The sequence below is a fragment of the Varanus komodoensis genome, unplaced genomic scaffold (assembly GCF_004798865.1).
Source record: "Varanus komodoensis strain SLA01 unplaced genomic scaffold, ASM479886v1 scaffold1, whole genome shotgun sequence".
In the NCBI taxonomy this organism is placed as follows: Eukaryota; Metazoa; Chordata; class Lepidosauria; order Squamata; family Varanidae; genus Varanus; species Varanus komodoensis.
In genome coordinates, this window is record NW_025335268.1 from 122,252,419 (window position 1) to 122,278,662 (window position 26,244).

The 26,244-nt window shown below is 43.6% G+C and overlaps 1 protein-coding gene across 1 annotated transcript in view; it reads right to left on the bottom strand.

Moving 5' to 3' along the window:
- Window positions 1–1,694: 1,694 nt before the first annotated feature.
- Window positions 1,695–26,244, bottom strand: part of CACNA1S (calcium voltage-gated channel subunit alpha1 S) — a 70,640-nt gene continuing 46,090 nt past the window's right edge. The window contains exons 27-43 of the mRNA XM_044431785.1: window positions 25,971–26,081; window positions 25,647–25,730; window positions 19,934–19,987; window positions 18,599–18,739; window positions 18,369–18,434; window positions 16,683–16,774; window positions 15,419–15,578; window positions 14,073–14,200; window positions 12,444–12,540; window positions 11,632–11,734; window positions 9,908–10,009; window positions 9,617–9,741; window positions 8,686–8,814; window positions 6,793–7,001; window positions 4,729–4,796; window positions 4,326–4,429; window positions 1,695–1,835 (exon numbers count right to left, since the gene is read on the bottom strand). Of these exons, the coding sequence (XP_044287720.1) occupies window positions 1,695–1,835; window positions 4,326–4,429; window positions 4,729–4,796; window positions 6,793–7,001; window positions 8,686–8,814; window positions 9,617–9,741; window positions 9,908–10,009; window positions 11,632–11,734; window positions 12,444–12,540; window positions 14,073–14,200; window positions 15,419–15,578; window positions 16,683–16,774; window positions 18,369–18,434; window positions 18,599–18,739; window positions 19,934–19,987; window positions 25,647–25,730; window positions 25,971–26,081 (1,914 nt within the window). The remainder of the gene's footprint in view (window positions 1,836–4,325; window positions 4,430–4,728; window positions 4,797–6,792; window positions 7,002–8,685; window positions 8,815–9,616; window positions 9,742–9,907; window positions 10,010–11,631; window positions 11,735–12,443; window positions 12,541–14,072; window positions 14,201–15,418; window positions 15,579–16,682; window positions 16,775–18,368; window positions 18,435–18,598; window positions 18,740–19,933; window positions 19,988–25,646; window positions 25,731–25,970; window positions 26,082–26,244) is intronic.

Genomic DNA, 26,244 nt, shown 5'->3' on the forward strand with positions numbered 1-26,244 from the left:
GATAACAAGTTAGCAGCCCTATTAAAAAAACATAAATAAAACTCACTGGATTAGATACCCTTCCTCAAAATGGTTACAGACCAGGCAGATTGAGGGCAGACTCTTTAAAGGGCTAGGCTAGTGGAATATGTGGGATAGCATGTTGGACTAATAGTGGGAAGAACCTGCATTCAGATCATTCCCAAGCAGCTATGATGCTAACTGGGTGAAATCTGGCCCCTTCTGCAGATTGAATAAGCCCAAATCAAACCCTGTAGGGTCAGTCTCTTACGGCAGCTGTACAGTTCTGAGTCATGTTATCTTTCAAAGGAACTTTAACAAGAATCAGAGATACTTTCTAGGTCAGGATTGCATCATGCATTTTCAGGCGTGTTAGTCGTCTAGCTCTTCCGTTCTGAATTCATGTGCTTGCTATTGCTGGACCTAGGACGCTCCAGCCACCTCAGTAGCAGAAGTATGACTAGCCGACATTTTTGGACAAAGATATCTCAAATCCTTTGTGCACAGCTTCTTCCACGATTAAGTGACACAGTTCCCTCTTCATTATTCCATCCATGCATCAAGCAAGCCCAGAGACCCACTGAGAGGCAATCTAAGCCGCTGTTCACAATCACAGAGTGTCCTGTAGTATGAAAGATTTCTGCTTTAGGAACCTGGGTAATGAATACATCCAGATTAAGAACCCTTGAAATATAGTACGAATCAGATGCCTGCAACTTCACTAAAAGCCAGGATTTCAGAAAATTCCTGACTCACCAAAGCATCTTATGCAATTATGTATTTTGATTTGATTTTGGAAGCTTCCATTAATCTTTTAAGGTGTGAGATATTTTACCACATGTTATTGCTTTTTGTGATTTCAGTAATCATGCTTGTAAGAGATTATTGTGTAACTCCAGGAGCTTTAGGAATGAATCCATACACTAAAGTGCCAAAAAAATAAAACACGTGTGTCCACATACACTATTTCAGTGCTATTAAGCTGAAAATACCTTGTACAAGACAAAAGCCTTTCAATATGTTAGTTCTATACAATCTGGCAGTAAAAAACCTTTGCACTTGATTTTGGATTGTGTATTCAGTATGTGTCAATCAGTACTAATCAATGGTTAGATTTTGTTTTTGATGCTATTGCTAAAATTTTATGTTATTAAGTTGCCCTTCAAAGTGTTTTTTCTTTTGCTGAAGAGCAGACTAGAAATGATACTTTCAATAAATAAAAACATTCATGGGTCTTTCTGTTTATTAAAAGTGTATTGTTACTTTTTGTTTAGAACAGCATCATCAGAGGGCATTTTTCAAGATATTTGCCAGAGTGAGCTAGGAAGGAACCTTGGAAATATGTAATACTGTATCTATCTTACATGTTACAGATCTTGTGAAGGTCTTGAGACCCTGCTGTGGAAGAGCCCAGTTCTACCAGGGTAAACATCCTGAGAGTCCCATTTCTAAAATCTTCCCTTTGGACAGCCAAGGAAAGGACTTTTCTGTCTGTCGTCTCTTCCACTTCTCTGCCATGTTGCAGCTGGCAACCAATCAGGGGTCCCTGTGAATAGGCAGTGCACTGTTTCCATGGCAACCACTGGAGAGTGGATAAATGGGTACCACCATATAGCAGCACTACTGGGGGTGCAGGGGAGACTGGGGGCAACACCGTATAGTCGGGTATTTGGAATGGCCATGCTGTGACCCCTTTACAGAGATGTAGTTGAGTTGTCCCTTCTCTTCAATGTGGCAGCAACATCCTCCACCTGGAATGCAGCAGCCACCTCATCTCTTGCCAGTTTCCGGAAGGAATCTGTAGCTAGGGAGCCGCGTCCCCCAGAGGTCAGATCCTAGAGCAAATGGAAATGGAGCATTAGTCATTGGCAAAAGAGGCCTCCTTGCTCTACTTCAGCCTCAAGGGCACTTGAACATCTGGTCAGACTTCATGTTAAAGAGCTGAAGCCTCAAGTACAACCGTGTTAGATGCATAGCACATCATGACCCTCATGATTTATGTGACTTTAGTGTAAATACTCCAAACTCTACTCTGTACTGGGACCACCCCATGCAGGAGAAGAGATTTAAATCTTTCCACCCAGCTGCTTCTGCCCCTCACACCCACAAACACTGGGGGCCTACAATGGGGGAAAGCCCTCAGTTGGTGCCAGTGGAGGGGATGGGTAGGAAGGTTCAGTCCCCACCAACCCACATGTGATGGTCCTAATCCGAGGTGGTGGGCAGTACACTTTCTTACACCAAAGTGAAACAAAAGGTTAGGATTACTAACATAATGTACATTTAATGTAGTGTGTACTTGAGCCACGGGCCTTTATCTACTCAGACATCTCTTCCTTTTTCAAAGCTGCTGGGAAAACAGGAGCAGAGCTCTTAGAAAAATATGGCCTCCAAAGCAGAAACTCTATTTCTGTCCCAAGCTAACAAAAGGCAGCAAGGGATAAAAAGATTCTTAATAGGAGTTCATAGCATGGTGTGAGGTTCTATAGCAAAGAGAGGCTTGTGGAAGAAAAAGCAATGCTTGTGCCTTCCAATGTAAGGGGCCAATTTATATAATCAGCAGACTCAAGTGCTAAAAGTTTTCATGTAGCACTTCATTGCAAAGGAGAAAAGCTCCAATAATACAGAGGGGAGGCACAAGCACGTGTGCATACGCGCGCACACATCCACACACACACCCTCACCCTCTTTAGTTAGAGAATAAAAACATTCAGTGGAAGGACAGGCTACACACACCAACTCTTGACAAGTTGGTTTGTAGTGTATAGAGATGGCATAGGTAGGACAGATGAGCAGGTAAACATTTAAAGAGGCCACTTCTTCCCCAATTCGGTAATATCCAGGAAAAGCTCTATTATGCTGACAGTGTAAACTGGCCCTAAGATGTGTTCTGGGAAGGATCAGAAAGGAGCCCACATTTCTCTTGCATATTTAAATCCAGGGCTTGCATGCATTATATGAACAGATCTCTTTGCTGCTTCCACCCTGTATGCTTGGCTACAACTCAGGATCCATAACCGGTTTCTGCTCTCACTCATGTTGACAGGGTGCCTTTTCTTCCATGGCTAGTTTCGGTTCCCTCATCCTGTCCTCACCATCCAGCTTCACAGTACTCTAGAGCTATCCAGAAACCGTGATTCTATCAGAAATTCACAAAATTTATTTTGCTGATTCATTTTAAAGCATGTTTACTTAAGAGTACATCCTGATTAACTCAGTGGGAATTATTTATAATTGCATGGTTAAGCTCCAATTCTGCACTTTCCTCCCCACAACAGTTTTTGCTTTCAAACAAAACGGTGTTTTGCAAGGTAATCTGTTTCTTCTGACAGTTCACCAAAACAACAACAACAAATTAGAATAGCCCATTGCACTGTGAACGAAACAGCTTTGAAATTATCATTAGCATCCACCATCTAGGCATATAGAAGAATTTAGTTTCTGTTTGCAAATCATGCAAAAATGGTATTTGCAAACACAAATGCAAGCAAGAGCACTTTCTTTATGAGAAATGCTCATACATTCCCCAAATTGTGCTCAAGTTTGAAAAATATTTTTAAAGCATATGCAGACTTTGAAACATGCATGTTCCAAGAATGCATTTTTGCTCTGTAGTCAATGAGAGAAATGACACTGGCAGATAATGTGGTGTTGTGTTAAGTGCAAAGTGGAACTTGATTCTAATTCTTTTCCAGTGAATTTGGAAGACAAAGCCTCTCCCATGCTAAAAGGTTCTAGTGCGGAAGATATATACATTAAACTGCTCAAAATCAAAATAATAGTAACAACAACAATAGATGGCCTTAAACACTGTTAGAGTTATGAGACACTGAAAGCACAATTTGGTCTGAGGTTTCCTTCCCAATCTGTTGTTTTCATGTGCCATCAAGTCATCTTTGACCTATGGCAACCCTGTGAATGAAATATCCTGTCCATGACAGCTCTGTTCAGCTTTTCCAAGTTCTAGTGTAGATAAATGTAGGATGCAATTGAATTGCCCTTCACCCTGGATGCACACAAGCCTCTAAATTCAGAGGCTTGTGTGCATCCAATGGACAAGACCAGGAACAGCAGCTGCAAACTTCCCTTGCACAGCTCACACCCCACGTCTCCTCTACAGAGCCATCTGCAGAGGAGAAGGAAGAAGGTGCAGTGTCATTTGGAAATGGTGTGAAGTGTGGGCCCTGGCCTCCTCCCCGCCCTGTTCCCTGGCATGCCCCTTTCCCTGCTTTGGCAGCCTTGAAAAGGCAGCTGGAGCAGTTCTTTCCACTCCTGCTGCAAGGGAGGTATTCAGCATTCAGCAGTGGGGCTTCATCTATGTTTACCTGCTGAATGGAAAACTGTAGTTCTGAACAAGTATTGACACCACATGCTGGCCGCTTGCTCACTTGCTCTTGTTGTTTTTCAGGCTGGACAGAGTGTGTGTAGGCTGGGGAGAGAGAAAGAGACATGACAAATCATGGAGATCTTTATGATGTGCAGGGGTCAAAAGGGTGTCATTGCTAGAGCTCTCACTAAACTACAAAATGGCTAAAGTATATGCAGACATTTGAATTATGCAAACCCTTTAATCACAGTAAGAGCTAACCCCAGCCCATCCCACCCAGCAAGTACATCAGACCAGGTATAGACAGAAGCTATGGTGAGATGAGTCTTGCACTGGAAATCCCTTTGTTGTTCATAGCATTATGAATTTCCAATGGGAGAAGCACCTTGGCCAGGACTCACCTGCACGGGATGACTGATGTGAAGGCGGTAGCATGCATTCTCCATTCTGTTCATCCTCATATGTCATCCTAGGGAGCAAAGCCATGATGGTTAATTCCAAGAAAATCTGCTGTCTTAAATAACTACACACATTCTTACATCTCAGACTGTGATTTTCAGTGACATAACAATCCTGGATTACTGCCCAGACCATCATTTTCCATTTTGCCATCTGCTCTCCTCTCTGTGTGTATGTGAATGTGGACACACACACACACACAGTAAAATAGATGTATATGATGCAGTCCTCATCAGATTGATCCATATGGGATCAACATGGATTTATGCATTCCCTACAGGAATGTCACTTGCGCATAAGTCTGTGGTGATCCTTTGTCTACCGCAGACTGAATTCTGACAAAACTGTAGTAGCGACTGAAAAATTATATGACTTGAAGGGAATACTGAAGGATCCTCGTTACTGATGTTACTGGCCTCATCCTGATCAGGCAGGCTAGAAGCTTTATGTGGTTTTCTTTCATCCTCCTCCTGCATCTTTCTCTGCACTCTAGGATGCAACAATGTCCAGAAGGGTTCTGTAGAAGATCCAAGCTGGAAACAAAGCAGCTCTTTTGTTGTTCCCATTCAAAGATCCAGCAGCCATTGTTTATCCCTTTGTTCTTTCAAAACTAGGCTAGCTTCATGAACTTTGTATGGGACTATGATAGTCTAGATGTTTCATGCGGTGCTGAACACACAGTGTTAGCTCCTGTCCAGATGGAGCGAGGCATTGGGAGTATGACACTATACTCAGACTCTAAAATCTATACTGGCTCCCTATCATTTGGATGCAGTTCAGGATGATAGCTAGGATTTATTAAACAGGAAACAACTCGGGCACTGTGTATCTCACCTATATGATACATCCCACTGCATTCTGAATAGAGTACAGGGTTACTATCCATCTGCCAACCTAGGTCTGTGAGTATATGTACAGAGACATGGTTCTCTTCCTGGGGAGGCCAACACGCAGCAGCTTTCAAAAATGACTGAGACTTTTTTGCTTTGTTTTTGCAAGCTTTCTGTGGGTAGCAGAGATGCGATGGCTGGGAAACATGGCATTTTAATTAGTGGTGGAGGGATTTCCTCCCACTTTCCCAGTCCCATCCATATGCTTCAAAACTAAAAGAGCATTTGCAGTGTCATTTACTAAGGGATGCAGGGGTAGTTTAATATTCTTTGGAGGATGTGGGTCCTTACCAGTAAAGTCAGGCTAGCAACATTTTTTAAGCTTTCCTTTTACAGAGATGTGCTGGTCACGTTTTCCCACAATATTTATCGCAACACTGTTTTATGGTGCAGGCTTATCTTGATGCATTGTTTGTGGGGGAAAGTAGGAACTCCCTACCGAGCCATTGTTTCTTCCCCAGCATTGCATCTACCTCATGGCAGAGCAGCATCCTGAGCAAAGGAGCAGGGGAGGCTCATTAACTGCCTCTGTTCCTGGCTACTTCAAACCAACCCAAAAAGAATCTGTAAAGGAAATAAAGGTTTCAGGCGTGGGTTATTTTGTTTTGCTTTTATGCTGCTGCCCTTGCCTTGATGAGCAAGACTCTCTTTCCCCAAACATGTTAAAATGTTCACCTGCCTCCCTAAGGATGATTCATTTATTTCTATATGCCCCACACCAAGTTCTCTGGGTGGTATAAACTAATTCCACAACCTGGTGACCTTCAGACTTATTTGGACCACAGCTCCCAGAATTCCCATCCAGCAGGGCCATTGACTGGGAATTCTGGGTGTTGCGGTTCAAATGCTTCTGGAAGGCACAAGGTTGGGGAAGGCTGGATTAAATGATATCCCCCGACTCCCACCCCAAAACAGCCCAAGATTGTCAGACAAAGGCTTTGTAATAGATCTAGCTTTAACTAGCTTAGGGTTCAGAAATGTTGCTCTGTCCATTTCCCAGTTGCATGCCAGGTCCCAGCTAATCATCCATGCCAGAATGATCCTCAGAATCTGGCTCTCCAGTTTGTTGGCCATGAGTGCTCCATTCATATTCCTGGCTCCCCCCATGGACTTTACCGTGTCGTTGCATTGTTGTTGACATTGCTGTTGCTGTTATTCACATTGGTGTTGCCTGCTGGTGGGAAGTCATCCAGGAACACAGGGGAATCCAGATCCTCGCTTCCCACTTCAGTGAATTGCAGAGGCCTCTGGCTGGCCACATGGGGTGGCAGGGGGCTGCTGGGTTCCATGAAGTTGTCAACCTGTCCAAACAAGCCCCCTGTCCTCTGAGGTCAAGGGGGAGAGAGAAGAGGCTGTTACTTTGGTCTTCCTTGAGCTGGGTTGGGTTTGGCTTTGGTTTGTTTCAGACTGGAGGATGGAGGAGGAGGCCTTCCCAGTCTAGTACCCTGCAACTCCCAGAATGCCCCAGCAAACCAGAAGTAAAATAGTTTAGGGAGCAATTGTTGGGAGGGGAAGGAACCAACTGGGGCCCCCTCCACAGATGCTTTTTTCTAAAGAAAAATAAATGGTCTGTTCTAAAAAGAAAGATATATGGTCTGTTCTATTACTGTAAGATGCTCCAGTCCTCACACAGCCCTGAAATACACTGAATTCCCCCCTCTCTCCCTCCCTCTCTCTTTCCTACTTCACAAGGCTGTTGTAAGAATAAAAGAGAGCAGCAATCTTATTTATGCTGTCCTTCCTGCTTGGGGGAAGAACAGCATAAACAAATAAAGATGACAAATTAATGGAAGAATGGGTGTTGATAAAAGCTGGCTTCATCCTGAGATCCCCAGACACTGAAAAAAATATTTTAAGACACAATGCTCTGTGGGGCTGGCTGGGAAAAGCTGGGAGTGGATGTGCAAAGGAGTGTTTGCTTCCCTGTGGAAGCCAGAGCAGGGAGAGCAGTTAGTCCAAGGCAAACAGCTGGGCTGTGGTGGACCCAGAGGCTGGGCCTTCCCCAGCATTCCAGGCACCCCTGCTGAAAGCGCCCCTGCTCTGCTAAAAGGCCTTGCAAGCTTCAAGACTGGATATTTCAGGGTTAGTTTAGAGACAAAGCATACTCCCTCAGAGGAAGGGGTTGGAGTAAAAGACTCATTTCTGACATTTTCATATTCCCTACTAGTCAAGTATTCTGCATGGTTTACAGAACACATCAATCAATGCAAATCGAGATCAAATCACATCAATATTGCTCCCAGTCAATATCGGCACAACCCACCCATCTGAACAGGGCTCATGAACAGCTTATTCTGCAATCTGTCATTCTGGGAATCTTCTCCCAGGCTGCAAATGCCACTTGATACAGAGCTGCAGCAGATCGGGACATTAATGGCAGCATCTCAGTGTTCGCATTGAACCAGTTCCTGGGTGTTGCCTCTTCCTCACACTTGAGCATGGCCAAGGAATGAAACCCACGATGGGGCTGCCCTGGTTTTCACTAGGCCCCTTTGAGCCCTGTAGGCCAAAGAAAAAGGGCTGCAGAGAGAGAGAGAGAGAGAACTGCAAGTGTGTGCGTGCAGGTGTGCACATGCCCACACACTTTGAGGGACAGGTGGATGGGATGGCTTAACTGTCCCATGATCTGCCCTACTGGGGATGCACTTAAAGATCACTTCGCGCAGAAGAGACCCTTACAAAAAGAGACCCCTCTCCTCCACAATGATGAGAAATGTGCTCCCAGGTATCTAAAATGCCAACAGCAGCACAGAAATTATACACAGTTCAGTAGTGAGGCTCCCCTGCTTGTTAACGTTTTGCCCACACTGCCAAGAAAATACTGTGCTCTTGGTGATGAGGAGCCATACTTCCATGTGGGGCAGGCATGCAGGGGACAATGGTCTCTTTGTATGTTGGAGTATTGCAAGTGATTCACAGGTATGAGTCCGGCTGCTGAAGTTCACAGCTGGGTGTTGGTGGCATTTGGGATGCGCATTCAGTGAATACGACCTCAGTACTCGAACTCACCCTGTAGATTCCTTCTTCCATGGCTGCCTCTACCATGGCTCTCTCAAGCTCCTCCTCTGCTGTCAGATCCCCAGAGATTGCTCTTTTGATCTCAGGAGCAGCTTCCTCTTCGATGGTCCTCAGGCCAGCCTGGAAGTGCATGTCATTGGCAGGGGCAATTCACACGGAGTTGGGAAAAGAATGGAGCAGAAGAGTCGAATAAGGAGGCGAGTCAACACACCTCGTTTCAAGGTGTTTAGATAAACTTGGAGGTTAAGCTCATATTCTCAGACTTTGCACAGGTATCACCATGCCAGCTTCTCACAGGAGACAAACCAGTGCTCAAGCAGATCAGTCTTATGTAAGAACAAGAAGCATTTCTGGACTAACTTCTCACGGCACCCAGCAGAACTTCTGCTGGATGCTAAATACAGCACAGCAACTGACTTGCTATGCTTCAGTGTTGCAGGACTTTGTGTGTGTGTGCATCTTGCTATGTTCTTGATACAAGTGGGTGCAACATTGCTGTGGGGTGGATTAGAAACATTCGTGCAAGCAATTCTGTCTTAATAATGTTATTTTTTTTCCAATCACTTTTAAAATTTGTGCCAAGTAATAATTTTTAATAATTATTAAAGCTTTAATAATTTTTACTTTTTAAAGAAAGATAAAAGGATGTTTTAGCAAAAATTAAAGGAATGGTGTGGGAGAGGCATAAGCATGGTGCTAAAATGGCACTGACCTAAAAGGTAAATTTCTGAATTTCTATTAATAATGAATCAGGACTCAAGGGTTAAAACATACTCTGATCAATAACAAATCCTGGGTAACTTTGTTGGCTTGCTTTCATCCTTCTTCACTCCAGTATGGATTGAAAATAATTTAAAAAACCTTTCTGTTCTTAGGACCAGGGGAAAACTTACAGGATTCTTCAGCTTCATTTGCCACTTACTTGGATTTCAATGGCATTCTTTTTGGGCCGGTATCCATAATACTCTTCCTGACGCTTCATGAATTTTCTGAAGTGCTCCTGGATGAGGAAGGTAGCATAGAACTTGCCCACGGTTACTTCATCATCTAGAGGTGTACACACAGGTGAAACATTATGTTTGCTCAGAAACTGGGCAGCCTGCATGTCCCAGGCTGCTTGGGAACACGCAAAGATTTGTGATAGGAGGCCTGTATAACTCTAGGAAGAAGAATAATCAGGCATTCTCTCTGGGTTGCCAAATGGAGGACTCACCTCCAATTGGTGGAATCACTTGATCCAAGAGCTTCATGCTTGTTCTCTTCCAGATTTTTTTGATAATCATTCTCAGCTCTTCATTGGCTTGCTCAAAATTACCTAGAAAAGCACCAACCAGTCCTATGAAATTGCCTTCTGTGGAGCTGGATCATTTGTCCCATTTATCCAGCATCATCTAAAGCTTCCTATGGACTCAAGCAGAGGTCTTGTGTAGCCTGCTACCTGAGAGCCCTTTTACTGGAAGAAGCCCAGATTCCACCCAAGGCCTTCTTCGTGCAAAGCATCTGCTCCAGCATCAAGCTACAGCCCCTCCTTGCATGACCCATGATGTCAACAGATCAGCCACAATCATTTTTTCCTCTCTTCCTTCCACTTCTCATCAGTCATCAGCAACTACTCATGCCCAGCTCATCGCAATTAATATGTCAACATTGGATTTTATAACAAAATTGCATCATTTTGTCTTCATTCCCCTGCCTTTTCACATACCACAGTGTGACATCACTATTCTGTGGCCATTAACTGGAGACTTGTTTTACTCCTGGGAGTGGCTACCTTTGAGTGTGCATTTAAACAAACCCTGTGAAGGCCGCTGCAACAGGCTTGCTCTGTACTTAGGCCCTCCTTCTAGCTGGTATTACATTTAAGGAACCCTTATACCCAGTTGCAGGCCATGTGTATGCATAGCATTTGCTACACATTGCTGGTACGCAAATGTTTTGTGTCCTGGGTTGGAAGTTAGGGTTTCATTTAGTAGTTTTAATTAGGGCTATTGTTTTCATGTTGATTGCTTTTTTTAAGTGTGTTGTTTGCTACCTACAGTAACAATATATCCTTTCTAGTCTTGTTTGGAGAAATTCAAGGGATACACAACATTTACCCATTAGGCAATCTGCAGGTGACAGCAAGCTGCTCTGGGATGATTGCCCTGTGGATAGGGTGAGTTGTTGGGGTAGTTAGCAGACCACCCACAATCTTAAACAGTACCCAGTACTGGATGCTGGTTTCTTCATCACCCAGAAAACCCACCCTGGCCAGCTTGACATGTAAGGACAATCTGGGGTGTGCCCAAAACAGGGCTTGCATTTTTAAAATGCAAAACAGCAACGCCAGTGGAGAAATTCAGCCATGGTGGCCTGATGTTGCATAAAAACCAGGTCTACATTTACTAGTAGCCATTGCAGAACTATTACTAGTAGTAATAATAATAACAAAGAATTTATTATGATAGAGCCTACATCAGCCTTCCCCAGTGTAGTGTCTTGCATATGGGCTGGACTACACATCCAATTATCCCCAGCCAGCATGGGCAAGGTAGCCTCCACGGCTAAGTATTTTAATCTTTATTGGACCTCGAATGGCCAATGTTCTGAACATTTGCCTTTTGTTAAGGCTTAGTCTGTAAGCCACCAGTATGCCAGGAGCTGCATCTTGGCACGGCTCATGCTGAAGCTACTTATGCTAATAAACAACAGATGAGGACCTGACCTGCTGAGGTCTTGTGATTAAATGCACTAGAAAGGCATTAGTTACTATTGATTTATAGCTTCTTCTGTTGGGCCCATGTAATCGTGCAGTAATGGATTTTGAGGTCAGTAGAGCTTCCACTGGCATATAAAGTGACTAATGTTTCTTAGGACTCAGAAGATGAATAATAGAGGCTACATGGGAGTATAATGGAGTTATTTGGAATATAACCACTGGTAGGTTTCATCTCTCACCTTCTGTCTTGATCTTGAGAGCTGTTCTCACTAGAGCAAAGAGTGTAGCATTAAATGTGACGGTGCCATCACTATTTAGGGGCATATTCATACCCACCAGGCGCTGTAAAACAAACACAATAGCACATGAAAAAGAAAACGTTATATCATCATCATCATCATCCATATCCACCTATCATCTAACTATATCCATCGTGCCCATCCACCTACTTTCTGATCTATATCAAGCACGGACAACCATTTCTCTGTTGAGGGCTGCATTCCCCCACAGGTAATCTTTTGGAAGGCACAGTCAGTGGTGGGTGCAGCCAAAGTCACTGCTGAGCAAGGCCACAGCCAAAACTGGGAGGGTCACCCCTTTTTTTCCTCTTCTGTCACCCTCCATTTACTCTCCATCCCTCTTTCCATTCAGCAGGCTGCCAGGTTAGTGAGAAATCGCTCTTGCCAAGGATCTGAACTGACTACATGCAGAGGGCTTTTAAAATTGGGCCAAGGGCCACATGTAGCCCTAGGCCACAAGTTGCCCACCTTTGATCTACACACACACACACACACACACACACACACACTTAAGCACACATCAGAGCACACCCAGGTACCCCCACCTGTGATACTCATTCCAGCATCTTGCCCTTTGACACCAGGTAACAGCAATAGCAGCAGCCCTTCCTTTCTACATCTTTTCAAACGTTGATATGTTCCATTGCAGTGGGGATTGTGACACCATTTCATGTAGTGGACAGGAATGGGGGCAGGTCAGGCAATGAACCCTACTTGGGATTGATAAGGAAACCTTTCCTGATGACTGTTACCTTACAAGCCACACGGTGTGGACAAAACTTTCCAAAGCCCAGAGGAGGCTGGATTCGTCTCAAGAGAGTCACCACATCTAGATGTTTGATGCGGCCCCTGAGAAAGAGGAAGAGACAGTCCTGCTTTATCCATTTGATGCAGAAATCAAACTCCAACTCTGGCAGCTGAAGATGCTCATTCTTTTTACCTCACTGAACATACCCATAACACCTGCTCATGTTTTTGATCTGTACAAGTGGGGGCAACAAATCTGTCAGTTTTGGGAAAAATTAGAAACTGAAACAAAATGATATTCAGATTATTTCCTTACTAACTCTAAGATTTTTAAAGTTTTGCATGAAAAAGCATGTGCATTTTGCACGCATCTCCTCAGTGCACATGTTTTGTACACAATTTTACCTAATATACAGATTTCTGCAAGCAATTACCTTCATATAATGCATACTGAATGTTTTCACTATTATGCACATAGGCTTTCCTTTTATACATGCATCTGTTTTTGAATTGGAGAATTGCAAATTTTGGTTTGCAAAATTTGAAAGATGTAGAATTTTGGTTCACAAGTGCAAAAACTAAACAATTCTCCTCCTCCCTCCACCTTCAGTGTAAAATTAAAAGTACCTGTCATGAAACAGTCCCAAAGGAAGCAAGTACTTTTCCCTTGCAGCTCACCAAAAATGGAAAGCCATCCATGCAGTCTATGTGAGGTCTCAATTCCCTCCCAGACTTGTGGATAGGCAAGGACCCAGACAGCTCTAAACCTCTGCATGTAGTCATATATGCAGGGAGAACTAGATGTGCCATCTAGTCATTTACTTACATTGCCTCATATATTGCACTGGGGAAAAAAATGCAGGTTTGCCACCACGGCCAGTTTTGACTCCTTTGTGCAGGGAACTGCATGATGCACATTTGCAAATAGATGAAAACTATCAGCTCCCACAAGGAATTGCTGCATTTTCTGTTAAAGAATCAAATGCATGACACTGCCAAAGGGTGCTAATCTGTGCTCAGGTAAACAGATGATGCTGAATCTTTGGAAACTCCCTTCCCACCTGATATCCACGAGGATGCTGAGCCCTCAGAAATGTTAGTAATGTAAGTATATCCTGCCATAGCTTGAGAAGAAATTCCTAGAAGTATCATACATGAGTATATTTGCCCCTTTTTAACAGACAACTGTTAACAAAGCCAACAGTGACTTCAGCAGGAGTGGGAAAAATAGCCCTCTGTCCCTATTATAAACATGCTTTCAAATACATCTACGGGAATTACAAGTAAGTACTTAGGATCAGAATTTTATACAAGGAGTGAAGCATCTGATAAAAAATGAAGACAAAGAGAAAAGTTCATACTGATGATTCCTCTTCTATGCACCAGCCTTCCTCATCCTAGTGCCCTGCAGATGCCTTGGACTACAACTCCCATCAGATCTAGCCAGCATGACTGATGGTAAAGGGTCAAGGGTGATGGAAGTTAGTCCAATATCTTCAGGGCATCAGGTTGAGGAAGGTTGTTGTAGATAAATATCTACAACCTTGTTCTTAAGCATGTTCCAAGGGCTAATGTAGCACTGAGCATTTTGTGGTCATTAATCATTACAAGCCTCATAACAAAAAGGTTCTCACTTGGCTTCAGGATCATATTCTGCCCAGATTCTTTTGAATTCATCCAAGTGATGTGGACCCAGTATGGACCAATCCCGTGTGAGGTAGTCAAAGTTATCCATGATGACAGCAACAAAAAGATTGATAATCTAAGGAGAGATGTAATGGCACAACCTCAGTGAAAGGTGGCAGAGAATAATGGTGCGGAAGCTTCCACTGGAGTGAAGTCAGCTATACAACCTACATAACAACCCATATGTAACCAAAGGAAGCATAAGCAAGGGGTTGTTAGTTTGGCATCAGGATCTCATGGCAGCAAACACTTCTCTGGACTTTAAAAAGCAGCTGCCTGTTTTTCTTAGAAAATAAGACACAGTATCAAGCATTTCTAATGCCTACAGATGTGTTTAAATAATTTTAGAAGTTCAGGCAACTTCCAAAGAGGGAGGTGAAGCATGTTATAGGCATTCTGCAATGTTGTGCAGAACAGCTTCTTCTTGCCTTTCAAAACGGAGGGCAATTCGTTTGTCTCGATACCCATTGCCTACCTATCTATGGTTGAAAGTCCTGATAGAATTGCAGTCTATTGATTCATGTGAATGTTTTCATTAGAGTGAAGAATGAACCTCCTAAGGTCTGGAGATTGGCGAGCAGTAGCTCCTAACACCAATTTATGGAGGCGCCATAAGAGTCTGCCATCAGTGAGAATGACATCAGGTCTGTGAGGAGCAAGGATGGGCCTGGAGAAAATGATGACTTTAAACAAACCAAAGAGTAAAAAAGGGGTCTGAGAAAGACCTTGTTTCAGAGAGACTGCAGTCTTGAAAGGCACCTAAGAAATGTATGAAATCAACAGCCAACCTTCATTTCTTTTGTCCTCTGATGAAATGAGTTTTTGAAATGGTACAAAAACTTGCAACAGCTACTTGACTACAGGTGACTGTGAGATAAGAGTGCCCATCACAAGCAGCAGGTTCCTCTTTCCAATAACCTTCAAAGCTCCGAGCAGCCTTCTGTTTCTTGCCTTAACTGGCTTGGGACAGTTCTTTAAACCACTGCCTCCTGGAGTTTCCAGAGGCAGCACATTTGCCAAGTCTTGTGTGATAGAAATAAAGCCTAAGAGGAAAAGCAATCTATGTTGCCTTCCAGCTCTTGATAGCATTTGCAGAGAAGTGCCTGGAGCAACTGACATGGAGAGCAGAAGTGTGGAAAGGGTGAGCTTCTGGGTGCACCTTTTAAAATGAACGGGGTGAATGAGCTCTTCCTCACTTCTAGGAAGATGATGATGACAAGCTATCAGTAAGCTGCAGGTGTGTGCTCATTGTCCAGGAAATAAGCACAGGTAGGAGAGCAAAAAAGGAACATACCAGGAATGCACATAGCATGTAGAAGCTGATGAAGTAGAAGTAAGCAAAGCCTGTCCCACAAGTGTATTCTTCCCCAGGAGCATAGTCAGACTCAGGGTCACACAGCTTCCCATAACTGGCAGCCAGTAGGATCTCCTGCCAGGCCTCACCGGTTGCACACCTGGAGACAGGGCTGGAGTGAAAGAGGGCTCCCTTTCCAGAATGCATTAAGCAGTCAGAGGACATATCCTGGTCTGGAAAAGGGATAGAGACCCGGATTCTTGGAGCTTAGTCCCATATATTGTAACAAGCTGCCTTCTCCATTTTTTAAAACGTTCATTTCTGGGTTGCTGGCAGGAAGGAAGGAAGGCGTTTTCACAAAGGGCCATGAAGCACCGTATCTGCTCCAGGGCTTAACTCATCTCCAGACAGATGGTGTGCTGGGAATTTTATTTATTTATTTATTTAAAATATTTCCAACTCACTCTCTGTCAATAGATAGGGCACAATAATAAAAACTATGTAAATAAAAGCACAACAATACAAAAACAGTATAATAATCCGAGCAAGCAAATAAAAACAGTCCTCCCTCAAATCACAAGATTTCAGGCTGTCTTTTAGCATCACGACCAACCCTTTGAACTCAGACTGGGAGCCATACTGGCAGCGAGCACTGCTGCTTTAAAAGCGATGCGTGGTTTCTCTCTGCTCCCTATGGCAATTGAGCCATGGCAATCTGCACTAGCCGCAACTTCTGTGCCATTCTCAAGGGCAGCGGCAAGCAGAGCGTGTTATAGTCACCCATTACTTGTGACCATGTTGTTCCATCATAACTACGAAGCCAACCAGAGCACTTTTATGGTACAAATTTATAGTATGATTTAGTCATACCCAGTGGACTATGAGCCTGGCTTTCCCTTAGCAATACTAGAAAGAGCGACATATGGCACTGAGCAAGGAGAACATCCCCAGGCTGGGGGGTAATGAAGGGCGGCCCCATGTCCAACTTGACTGAGGGCAGTTTTCTGCTTGCAGGGCTGGGGCTGCATTCCAGGATTGGAGGCCATATACCTATGTGCCCCAGTTGCTGTGGAACTTGGGCAGGAAGGTGCAGTCACACTCCTATCCTGCTTGTGGGATCCTGTAGGCAGCTGATCTGCCACTGAGTGAGCAGAGTGCTGGGCCGGATGGCCCACCGAGCTGACCCAGCGAGGTTTTCTTATGTTCTTATTTCCTTTCCTGGGGATGTGGTCACAACTCAGGAATGGGCTGAAACGATACAGACCTGAACAGCAGCAACACTGCTTGTGGGAAGGTTTGGAAGTTGTTGTTCCGATTTATTTGGGTTCCATCCACCAGAGCAATTTTCCCAAACATCTGTAAAATAGAAGGTTTATCCATCATCTGCAGGAACTCAATATTGTTATAGGATTCATTTGCTCTTAGGCATTACTCTGATAAATATGTGCTCTTTGGATCCATTTTACTACAGCTTAGGTGCTTCCAAATAGGAAGTTCTTGACACTGCCATGGTGCAGCTATTCCATCTCTCCCTCCTAAGCAGACTGTGGTATTTATTTATTTATTTATTTATTAAAACATTTTTATGCCGCCCCATTCGCCGAAGCCTCGGGGCGGCTTACAACATAGATAAAACAAGTTAAAATCCATATAAAATAATCTTGATTAAAACTCACATTATAAAATAAGCCGCCCTGGCCAGATAAAATTCAATTGTATTTAGCATTTAAAATGTTGCTTAAATAAAAAGGTCTTAGCCTGGCGCCGAAAAACAAATAACGACGGCGCCAGGCGGACCTCTCTGGGGAGCGCATTCCATAACTTAGGCGCCACCGCTGAGAAAGCCCTTCTCCGAGTAACCACACTCCTAATGGTAAGAACAAAGCCAGAAGGGATGGGAAAACATGGGGCGGGGTGGGGGTGGGGATTACAAACAGAAGATGATGAAGTCTAGACTGGTGTAAAATTCCATATTCAAGGCAGGGCAATTAAGCAATAAAAGCCTCATTAAAAGCATTCATTATCTCTGATCCTTTGGGTTCCCACCCTCTGCCCGCAAAGGAAATTAAATAAATGTAGGTGCAATCGTTAATCCCACTAAATAGAAATTAAGTCCCATTAAAGTCAAAGTGCTGCTGAATCAGGGCAAATAATTATCTGGCTAGGAACCTAGTGAGGTGGTAGGAAAGCTGCACCCTCACACATGGTGGCCCCAAGCCAGACTTGGCCCCCTGCAAGGATCACTTTTTGGCAATATTAATAGCAGGTGTACATAGGATGTGTGTGATCTAGACTGGAGCTGAGTATGGGGGAGAAGGGTTAAAGCTCCCCTAACATGTCTGCCATACAAAGGTCCTGATCCAGATTGGACCCCTTACACTTTCTACAAAAAGAAGAGAAGTTACAGGTTACATTGAAGTTATGTATAGTTTGGCCCTCGGTTGCTTGCCATATTTTGGGTTCTGTGAATGGGCACAATATTCACTCTGTAACTTGGCCAGCCATACCTGCAAATTACGTTGCCAAACAAAGCTTTAACATTTGTGGTCCTGAGCCAGATCAGAAACCGTTTTTGCTAACATGATCACATCTGGGCAATATGAATTGCAGATGCAGGAGCCCAGTCCAGACTGGGACTGTAATGGGAACAAAGCTGTAAACCTTGCTTACTACTACCATCTCATGGCAAGGCCCTTACCCAGACTGGGTCCCCTGTGCTTATTTTAGAATTTTAAGAAAATACGGTGTGTGTGGTGGTGGTGGTGGTGGGGATGTAATAGTTTGCTACACCTTTCAAGTTATGTGAATTGTGACCCTGAGATGAGAAGGATTGAAAGTATAAGAGTGAGTGAGCAAGGCTTCCAAGGAAGGGAATGTCAGTATGGTCTATGACCCTTCCCTGGGATCTCCAAGCAGCCTTTCTTATATACCTGGGATTGTGCATCCTTACCTGCATCCCAATTACAGCATAGATAAAGAACAGCATCACAATCAGCAAGGCCACGTGAGGAAGTGCCTATGGGTCAAAGCACAGAAAAACCCAAGGGTCATGCATGCTACATAGCTCCAGCAAAGTAATGAGTCAGAAAGTGTCGGACTCGTCTGGTCTTACACAATCTTATCCCCTTGCTAGGATCTTGCCTTCACCTGGAGCTTGTCCAGCCAGTGGGAGGTACTCACCTGGAAGGACTTGATAAAGGTCCACAGCAAATTCCTAATTCCCTCTCCTCGGCTCAGCAGTTTTACCAGCCGTAGGACACGGAAAAGTCGGAAGAAAGTGATGGAGACCCGGCCACTTTCATCAGGATCTATTGCGGGAAGCTATGGAAAGAGCAGTGAGTGAGAATGAAGCAGGTGAAGGAAAGAGATATTATTTGCCCGTGGGTTTCTTATAAAACGCAGTGCAAATGTGACCAAACACAGGTAAGAGTGCAATACCATGCCTACTCTGTGGCAGTGATGGTAGTGAAGAAACAATGTGTCTTTACCACCATATCATCCCCAGGGTGTCGTCCAGCAGAGCTTTTCCAGGTGGCTTGGCTCTCATTCTACAATGGCCACCCGGCGTTTTGTTTGCTAGACCCTTCAAGGGAATCATTGCTCACATCACTTACAGCTTGACTGCTGCAAGTTCTACAGAGTGGTCAGAAGACAGGTTCAGTGCACCCTCTAGTCCTATTTTGTAGGATGACTTTCAGTGATTACTGCGAGAGGTTGTGGACAAGGTGCTTGCAGGGATGCAACATGACATTTGACTTCTTGACCCTTGTCCTTCAGGGCCATTAACTACAAGCAGAGGGGATTGACAAGGAGGGAATTAATACACCATTGAAAGGGGAGGTGGTGGTCCTGGCTGCCTCGAAAGAGCTAGTTGTGAGGCTATGGCTAAAGAAACCCTTTTTGAATTCTGCATTTTGGCAACCCCAAGGTTCTTGCATGATACTGCATATCTGCTCCAGGACTCAGCCTTCTCACTGGGGGACCATCTCGCTTCTGCAGTAAGGCGCTTCTTTGATCTGCTTAGGCTGAGGAACAGCTAGGCTGCCTCTGGGCAGAATTTTCTATTACCTCAGAATGCTGTTGGCAGGTAGAAACATATCTTGCCGGTATTAAGGAACTTCTTTTTCTTCTGGTCAGATTCTGCACACAATTCCATGTACATACTTGCTAATCTACCCAACTATGAGGTCACTTTGGAGGCGAGCCCCCAGGTGCCCCTCCCATCTAAAGTGAGGCAGGGGACAAGAAGAGAGGGACCCTTTTCACTGGCAGTGACCTATTTATGGAATTCCATCCCCAAAGAGGGAATCATCCACCATCAATGTTATTATCTTTTCTTTGTCAGGCAAAGACATGTTTATTTCCCAAGGCTTTTTAATGAAAAATTCCCTCCTTTTTAATATGTTGTAATATTTTAGTTGCTTATTTTAACATTTCTGTGTAATCCTCTTAAAGCTCCATTGAAGGGTAACATTCATTTATTGCAGACAGATAGACAGACAGACAGACAGTTACCTGTGAAATGGCCTCTCCAGTACTGCTGGTCCCCTGGAGCAATGGCTGCTTAGTCTGTGAATATATCCCATGGCAATAAGCACAGTGATGGTTTAGCACATGTAGAACAAGGGCTCAGGCCTAAGGGCATGCTAAACTAAGGGACTGGATAAAACTACACGGGTGATTGCATGCTGAAGATTTGGGATACAGGAAGAAGAGTCATGCCACCACCAATATATTCAGGTTTGCAACAGAGAACCTCCTAGTTGTACACCTAACAAATCTTCCCTGGATAAGCACCACTTTCCCCCTAGAACTATTGGAGAGCTGGCTTCACTGAAATGAAGAATGGGCTTGAGCCATTCAAAGTCATGGGTCCAGCATGGCAGGAAGGAAGGGAAAGGAAGGATGAGAGGACACCTTCTGTTCCTCTTAAATCAGGCATAAGGTGGCATTGGAAGATCTGGTGCCATACAGATCTTATCTATGCTACAAGGGCAAACTGGGTTGAAACCACTATAACCAGCTCTCTTTACCTCTCCTTAGGAAATCTTAGGAGCTTTGTGTAGGTATTAAGAATAACTTCAGAAAAATTACAGTTAGGAGAGTCCATTCATTGTGGGGAAGGTATGGCAGGTTGTAGTACAAATCCTAAGATCATGCGCATGTTGGCACAATGACACCACTCTGTCCCATGACATGTTAGTAAAGCAGTTCTCATGGGTCATTTGTGCAATAGCACACATCCATTACAAAAGTGATCCATGGATATGTTTCTGCAGATAGTAAAAGCTTCATTCAGTGATCCATTTTTTATCTAGTGGCTATAGGATTTTCCACTCTTGCTGAATCTTCTTCTGTAATAGATGCAATACAGAATGGGTCTGCAGGCTCAGGCAGGAATAGAAGAACCATGTGCTAGACTTTAAATGATGCCCTTGTTAGCAGAACGGGGAAAAATAAAAACCTGACAATTGCATGGACAATTATCTGCTTTGCACAACTGTTCTTTTGGTGCAACAATAAAAGTGTCACCAGAACAGTATTAGAAATTTGACATCAAAAGCTGAGTGCTGGAAGCCCTGTGCAACAATGCATTTCATAGGTTCTGCAGAATATATAAAGAATGTGATATATTCTTGCAGTCTATGAATAATATTCAGATTTCTTTTACTTTGGTCGGCCTAGGTCAAAATGACTTCTTATCTAGGCTGTCATCTTTATTGAGGGTGGGGGAAGTGGATGATGATAGATGAAGACCAATAATGGATTGATTTGAAGTCTTTTAAGTATTACAATGACCAGATGTTCTTTATCAGCCATCATGAAGACAATGCCATTTTCATAGCATATATATTGAAAGCTAGGTCAGAAGACTTGAGGGACACAGCTGCTTTGCATATGAATTACAAATGCCCTTATCGATCTGCTGTGAGGATACTGAAAGAGTTGGGAGCTCCTTTCTCATGGCTGATATCTTTGGGTACTTCTACCACCGTGGCTTTTTGTATGTGTTTCAGTATTTCTGCAATTAATGGGTAGTGGAGAAGCACTGCAAAGCAAGACACCACTTTTATATGCTCCAGCCCTGCAATGTAACATTCACTCTTCTGTCTGGGGAAATCAGCCTCACCCACATGCGGAACAGAAGATGAAGTAGCACAGTGCATGAAGAATTAGGGCCTGAATATTGTTCCTCGGTCTTCAAAAAGTTCCTACAGATGCTGATTCTCAGCCTGTTGTTACAGCCAGCATGATCATGGAATGCACTGTCCCAAGATAAGATGTTCATGTTAAAAAGCAATTAGACTCTAATACTCTGGTCACCTTAGGGACCAGCAGCACAAGAGGGGAAGTTGTATATCAGGTTGCACCTACTGCACGTCCAGCTCTCAGATTTACAGCAGTGTCGATGTGGTCATTAAGATCCTAGTATGGAAAAAACCTTTTCTTGCTCTCTAAATTATAGATCCAGGATTCTGCTGTAAAAATCAGAGTGTTTAAAAAGTGAATAACTGATTACATCTTTGCTGCCTTCCCCTGAAGCAAGGTATACACCATTAATGGAAGTCTGCAGCTGAACTGCAACCATACCGGAGTCTTTAAAAGTACACAAAATCAATTTGATACATTCCACTCCCTGTAATCACACACACACACACACATGAGGTGCTGGGACTATAGTAGATTCCAATCTGTCCCTGGCAGTTCAAACAAAGGAAGAGTATCAATGACTGCTTGAGTGAGGATGGCAGGATATGCATATCACAGGCCTCTTCCCCCAAGGAACCACAATTCTGTGAGAGGACTTAGGGGTCCCTAACAGAATTCTGAGCAGCATCACCAAACTATGAATCCTAGAATTCTTTGGGGGAAGCCACAGCTATTAAGTTCACCTGAAACCAATAGATGCTTACAGTGTAGATACACCCTAAGCTTTCCACGACGTGGCTAGAAGCAAGGTACTGTTTCAATCAAAGGATTCTTGCTATGAGATTTCGTTGCTTCTTGGAGGACGTTAAAGCACTAAATTAAAACTTCAAGAAGCTGCTGCATGGATAAGCCTCTAGGCTTGCTCCCTCCCAGCACCGGCATCTTTCCTAGAGGTTCGCACAACTCCCCAACCCCGGCTCCTATGGCGGCATCTCTGAAGACTCACTTTTTGCATCAGTCTCATGCAATCCACACTAACACTGCAGGACACGGCAATAAGGAATGGTCTGGGAAGGGAAAAAGGGAAATATGAAAGAAAAAAGTAGTCCACAACAAGTGCATGCAGCTGATATTTACAATGCCATTACAGCCACCGCTTAGGCAGTATAATCCACCACTGGAAGCAAGAATGGTCTGTCAAGAGAAGAAGAGAGTCAGCAAAGGAATCCCAGGACTACAGTGCGAAAATGAAGACATGGGAGACAGAGGGAGCTTGAGAGAGACAGCGAATGGGCTGGAGGATTGGGAGGAGCTGGTGTTTCCCAGAGGGAGACCGTGGAAGATGCTACTGGTGCTACCATGAAGACGACAGGCAGAAAGGACTCGAGGAACAGTGCACAAAAGGGTGGCCACTGGACAGAATCTGGACTCACGTGCAGCGCACTGACCTGAAGGGAAGAGCACTGAACGACTGTATTGACCAGAACCTCAAATTTTCCCTTTAGAACTAGAATTTAACAAAATATCCTGGACAAGTCAAGAGTTTGAGCTTACATTATCTTGCAGTAAGAAGTGATGGGCACAGAAGCCTTCTAAACCATCTCTTTGAAGGACCCATCTATTCTTAGATTAGATGCCTACACCTGTCTATCATGTATGACCAGCTACAGCCAGAAATAAGGCATATTACTGGGCACCTGTGTAAGAGATTAGGATTCTTAACATGTCCTTCCCTACTAGACCCTCCTGCTGTGACATTTTACAGTAGGAGGGCTTCACTCTTGGAGTGTGTTATCTTGCAGACTTCTAAACATGCTTTAGAGTTCTTCTAACCACGTTAGCCCTTTCTTTTGTACATGGAAATAATCCAAAGACTGGGCAGATCAACCTGTGGGTGAGTGTCTTTCACAGAATTTAACAAGATGGCTCATATCAAGAAAAAAATATTATCCATGATTATTTGCTGCAATTAATTGTAAATGTATTCAAACAAAAAGTGCTAATTTCAAAATGCAGACATGTTAAAATCCTGGCGGTAGACTCACATGGGTGTTTTTTATGTGCTATATATGGTCATACTGAATCCAGAGGCAAAGAAGTGAATATGTGTGTTTACCTGATCACTGAAATCTGTTTCCTCGCTTTTCTTGGCTACAAACCCCAATTTGCACAAGGTGGTCCCCTTTACACAGTATATGATCCTTAAGATCCTATATATTGTGGATTTCTCTCATATATATTACACATGAGAGAAATTATAATCTTAATCACACACACACGCACACACACCTATGGAAGGCCTACAGATAATGTCACTGCACTTTAACATGTCTGATGCTTTGCTTTGTTTTGGATAGGAGACTGTAACACAAAGTTTGTTAGTTCATCTAAACAACTAACTGAGCAGGGAGTCTATTATACACCAGTATACACATAAATGAAACAAAACATGGACTAGAAGGAAGGAGGGAATAAGAAGAGATAGAGAAGACAGTAAGGAGAATAATGACAAAGTTTAGAAACCAACCATATTATGTCCTGGGATTCAGTAAAGATAGAATGTCCTGAGAAACAGCAGCACCAGAAATGCCTTTGATTTTCATGGAACCAGAACAGAGCTATGTGATCCTGCCAGCACCATGGGATGATAAGAGTGTATTTTATGAAACTCATGGTCCAAGCATTAGCTTTTTTTTTCAATCTACAGATATTCAACAGGAAGCAGCTTTTCAGTGTGGCAGGTAAAAGCCCCAGTGAAAGATGAAGCCATGGTGAGATCCTCTCCTGCTTGCTGTGAAAAAATAAACAATTCCCCAGGCAGCCCTCCACCTCCTCAGTCTACATTCCTGAATTCCATTTAACTTAATCTTCTTGCACCATAACCATGTAGAACCTAGTCTTTTAGCCATGTTTAGAGAAAGTATGAAAGTGGATGAGTCTATGGCTGCAAACTTAGAATATAAATTCTGGGACTCCCCAGTAGGCCAAGGAAGATGCCACCTATCCAATTCCCAAAGAAGGGAAAAAAGAAAAAGTTCAGCTGTGCCTTGATGGGTATATCCTTGGGGCAGGTCTGGATACTTAGACTTGGAAACATCCTCCGGCAGGTTAACTTTCACGTTGGTGATTTCTAAGGATCTGGCATTGATTGATAAAGTATGTTCAGTCCATGAAAGAGCACAGCAGGTTTTTCTAGAGGCTGGAGTAAAAAGGCAGGCAGTGTTCATTGTCAGATTCTGATGCTTTCGGTAGGGCTTCTTGGTAATATGGAGTTAGGCATGGATGCTAATTGGATAAATGCTATTCCTGAAGCTGTTTATGTATCTATCTATATAGGGAAGCATTCGCAGTGCACTGAGCACACAATGACAGAACAATCCATTAATATTTACTCATATGCTGAACAGTGCAGCTATGCGTATGTTATTCCACCTATGGTATATATGTTTCTTATACCCTGGTGTATATCATAGCATCCATGCACATGTATACAGAAAGCACAGCTTGCATATGCAAGTGTTGCCATAAAGACAGTCACACTATAAGCACACATAATAAGCAGATAATTGAAGCAAGGTTGCCATGGCAGAAATTTTGCAAGTACCATGAGGCAAACCAGTTAAGGCTTGGTTTTGTACTAAATTTGCCACTACTTATCAATTGCCAATAGAGAGCACTAACACAAATTACAGGACAGGTAGAATGTCTTGGGTATGGTGCCATATCTCCAGTACATTAGCTATGGTCAAGGGCAGGCCACTTGGTGGTGCTTCTTGGCAGGGATGCCCAATGTTCATAGTACTTACTAGGCTCATCCAGGTCTGTCTGTGAAAGGGATGGCTAAAAATTCCCTCGGCTCAAGGATCACAAACACTCTTATCTCCTTCAGAAGGAAGCCGGAGTTGTGCAATGGCTGCTGTGAATCAGACATTCTGTTCAAGCATGCAGGGACCCACATATTTGGTGAGAAGCTGGAAGCCACTGCTTTTTCCTCCCCTTCTGTTGCATGGTTGTCCTCTTTCAAGCATTCCCAGCCTCCAAACCTCCCTCGGGTGCTGGTTGCCCTTGTTACACTTACATCAATCTGACTCAGGATGACATCAATGATGCTGCCAACAACAATAAGGAAATCAAAGACATTCCAAGGATCCCCAAAGTAGCCCTGGAAAAGAAATACAAAATTGGACTCCAAAGAAATAGCAGCAACTTCCCAGCCCAAGAACTGATGATGAAACCTTTGACTTTAATGGTTTATTAGCAGTAAACATTCAAATGAAAGCTCCATCACCACTGCTCCCCAGCCATCTCTCTGGAGTATCTCTACTGAAGAGTGTTGCTGCAAGCAAGATGGCTGGCCAACTTTCTACGGGGAGCCTTATTCTTCTGCTCCTGACCCACTCACCTTAGCTTTGAAGGCTATAAGTTTAAGGATCATTTCCACTGTGAAAAGGATGGTGAAGACCACATTGAGGACATCTGACACCTGGTTCATAGTCTCTGATTGATTATAATGCTGTAGGGGTGGTTGAAAAGTGCATGAGTTAATAAACATTAGTTTTAGTTAAAAATAAAGCCCTTCATAAAGAAAGAAATGCTGCATATATAGACCTCTGTCAAAGGGAGAGGACAGAGGTGCACCTAATGGAAAGCTCTCTTAATCCAACAAACTTCCTCTA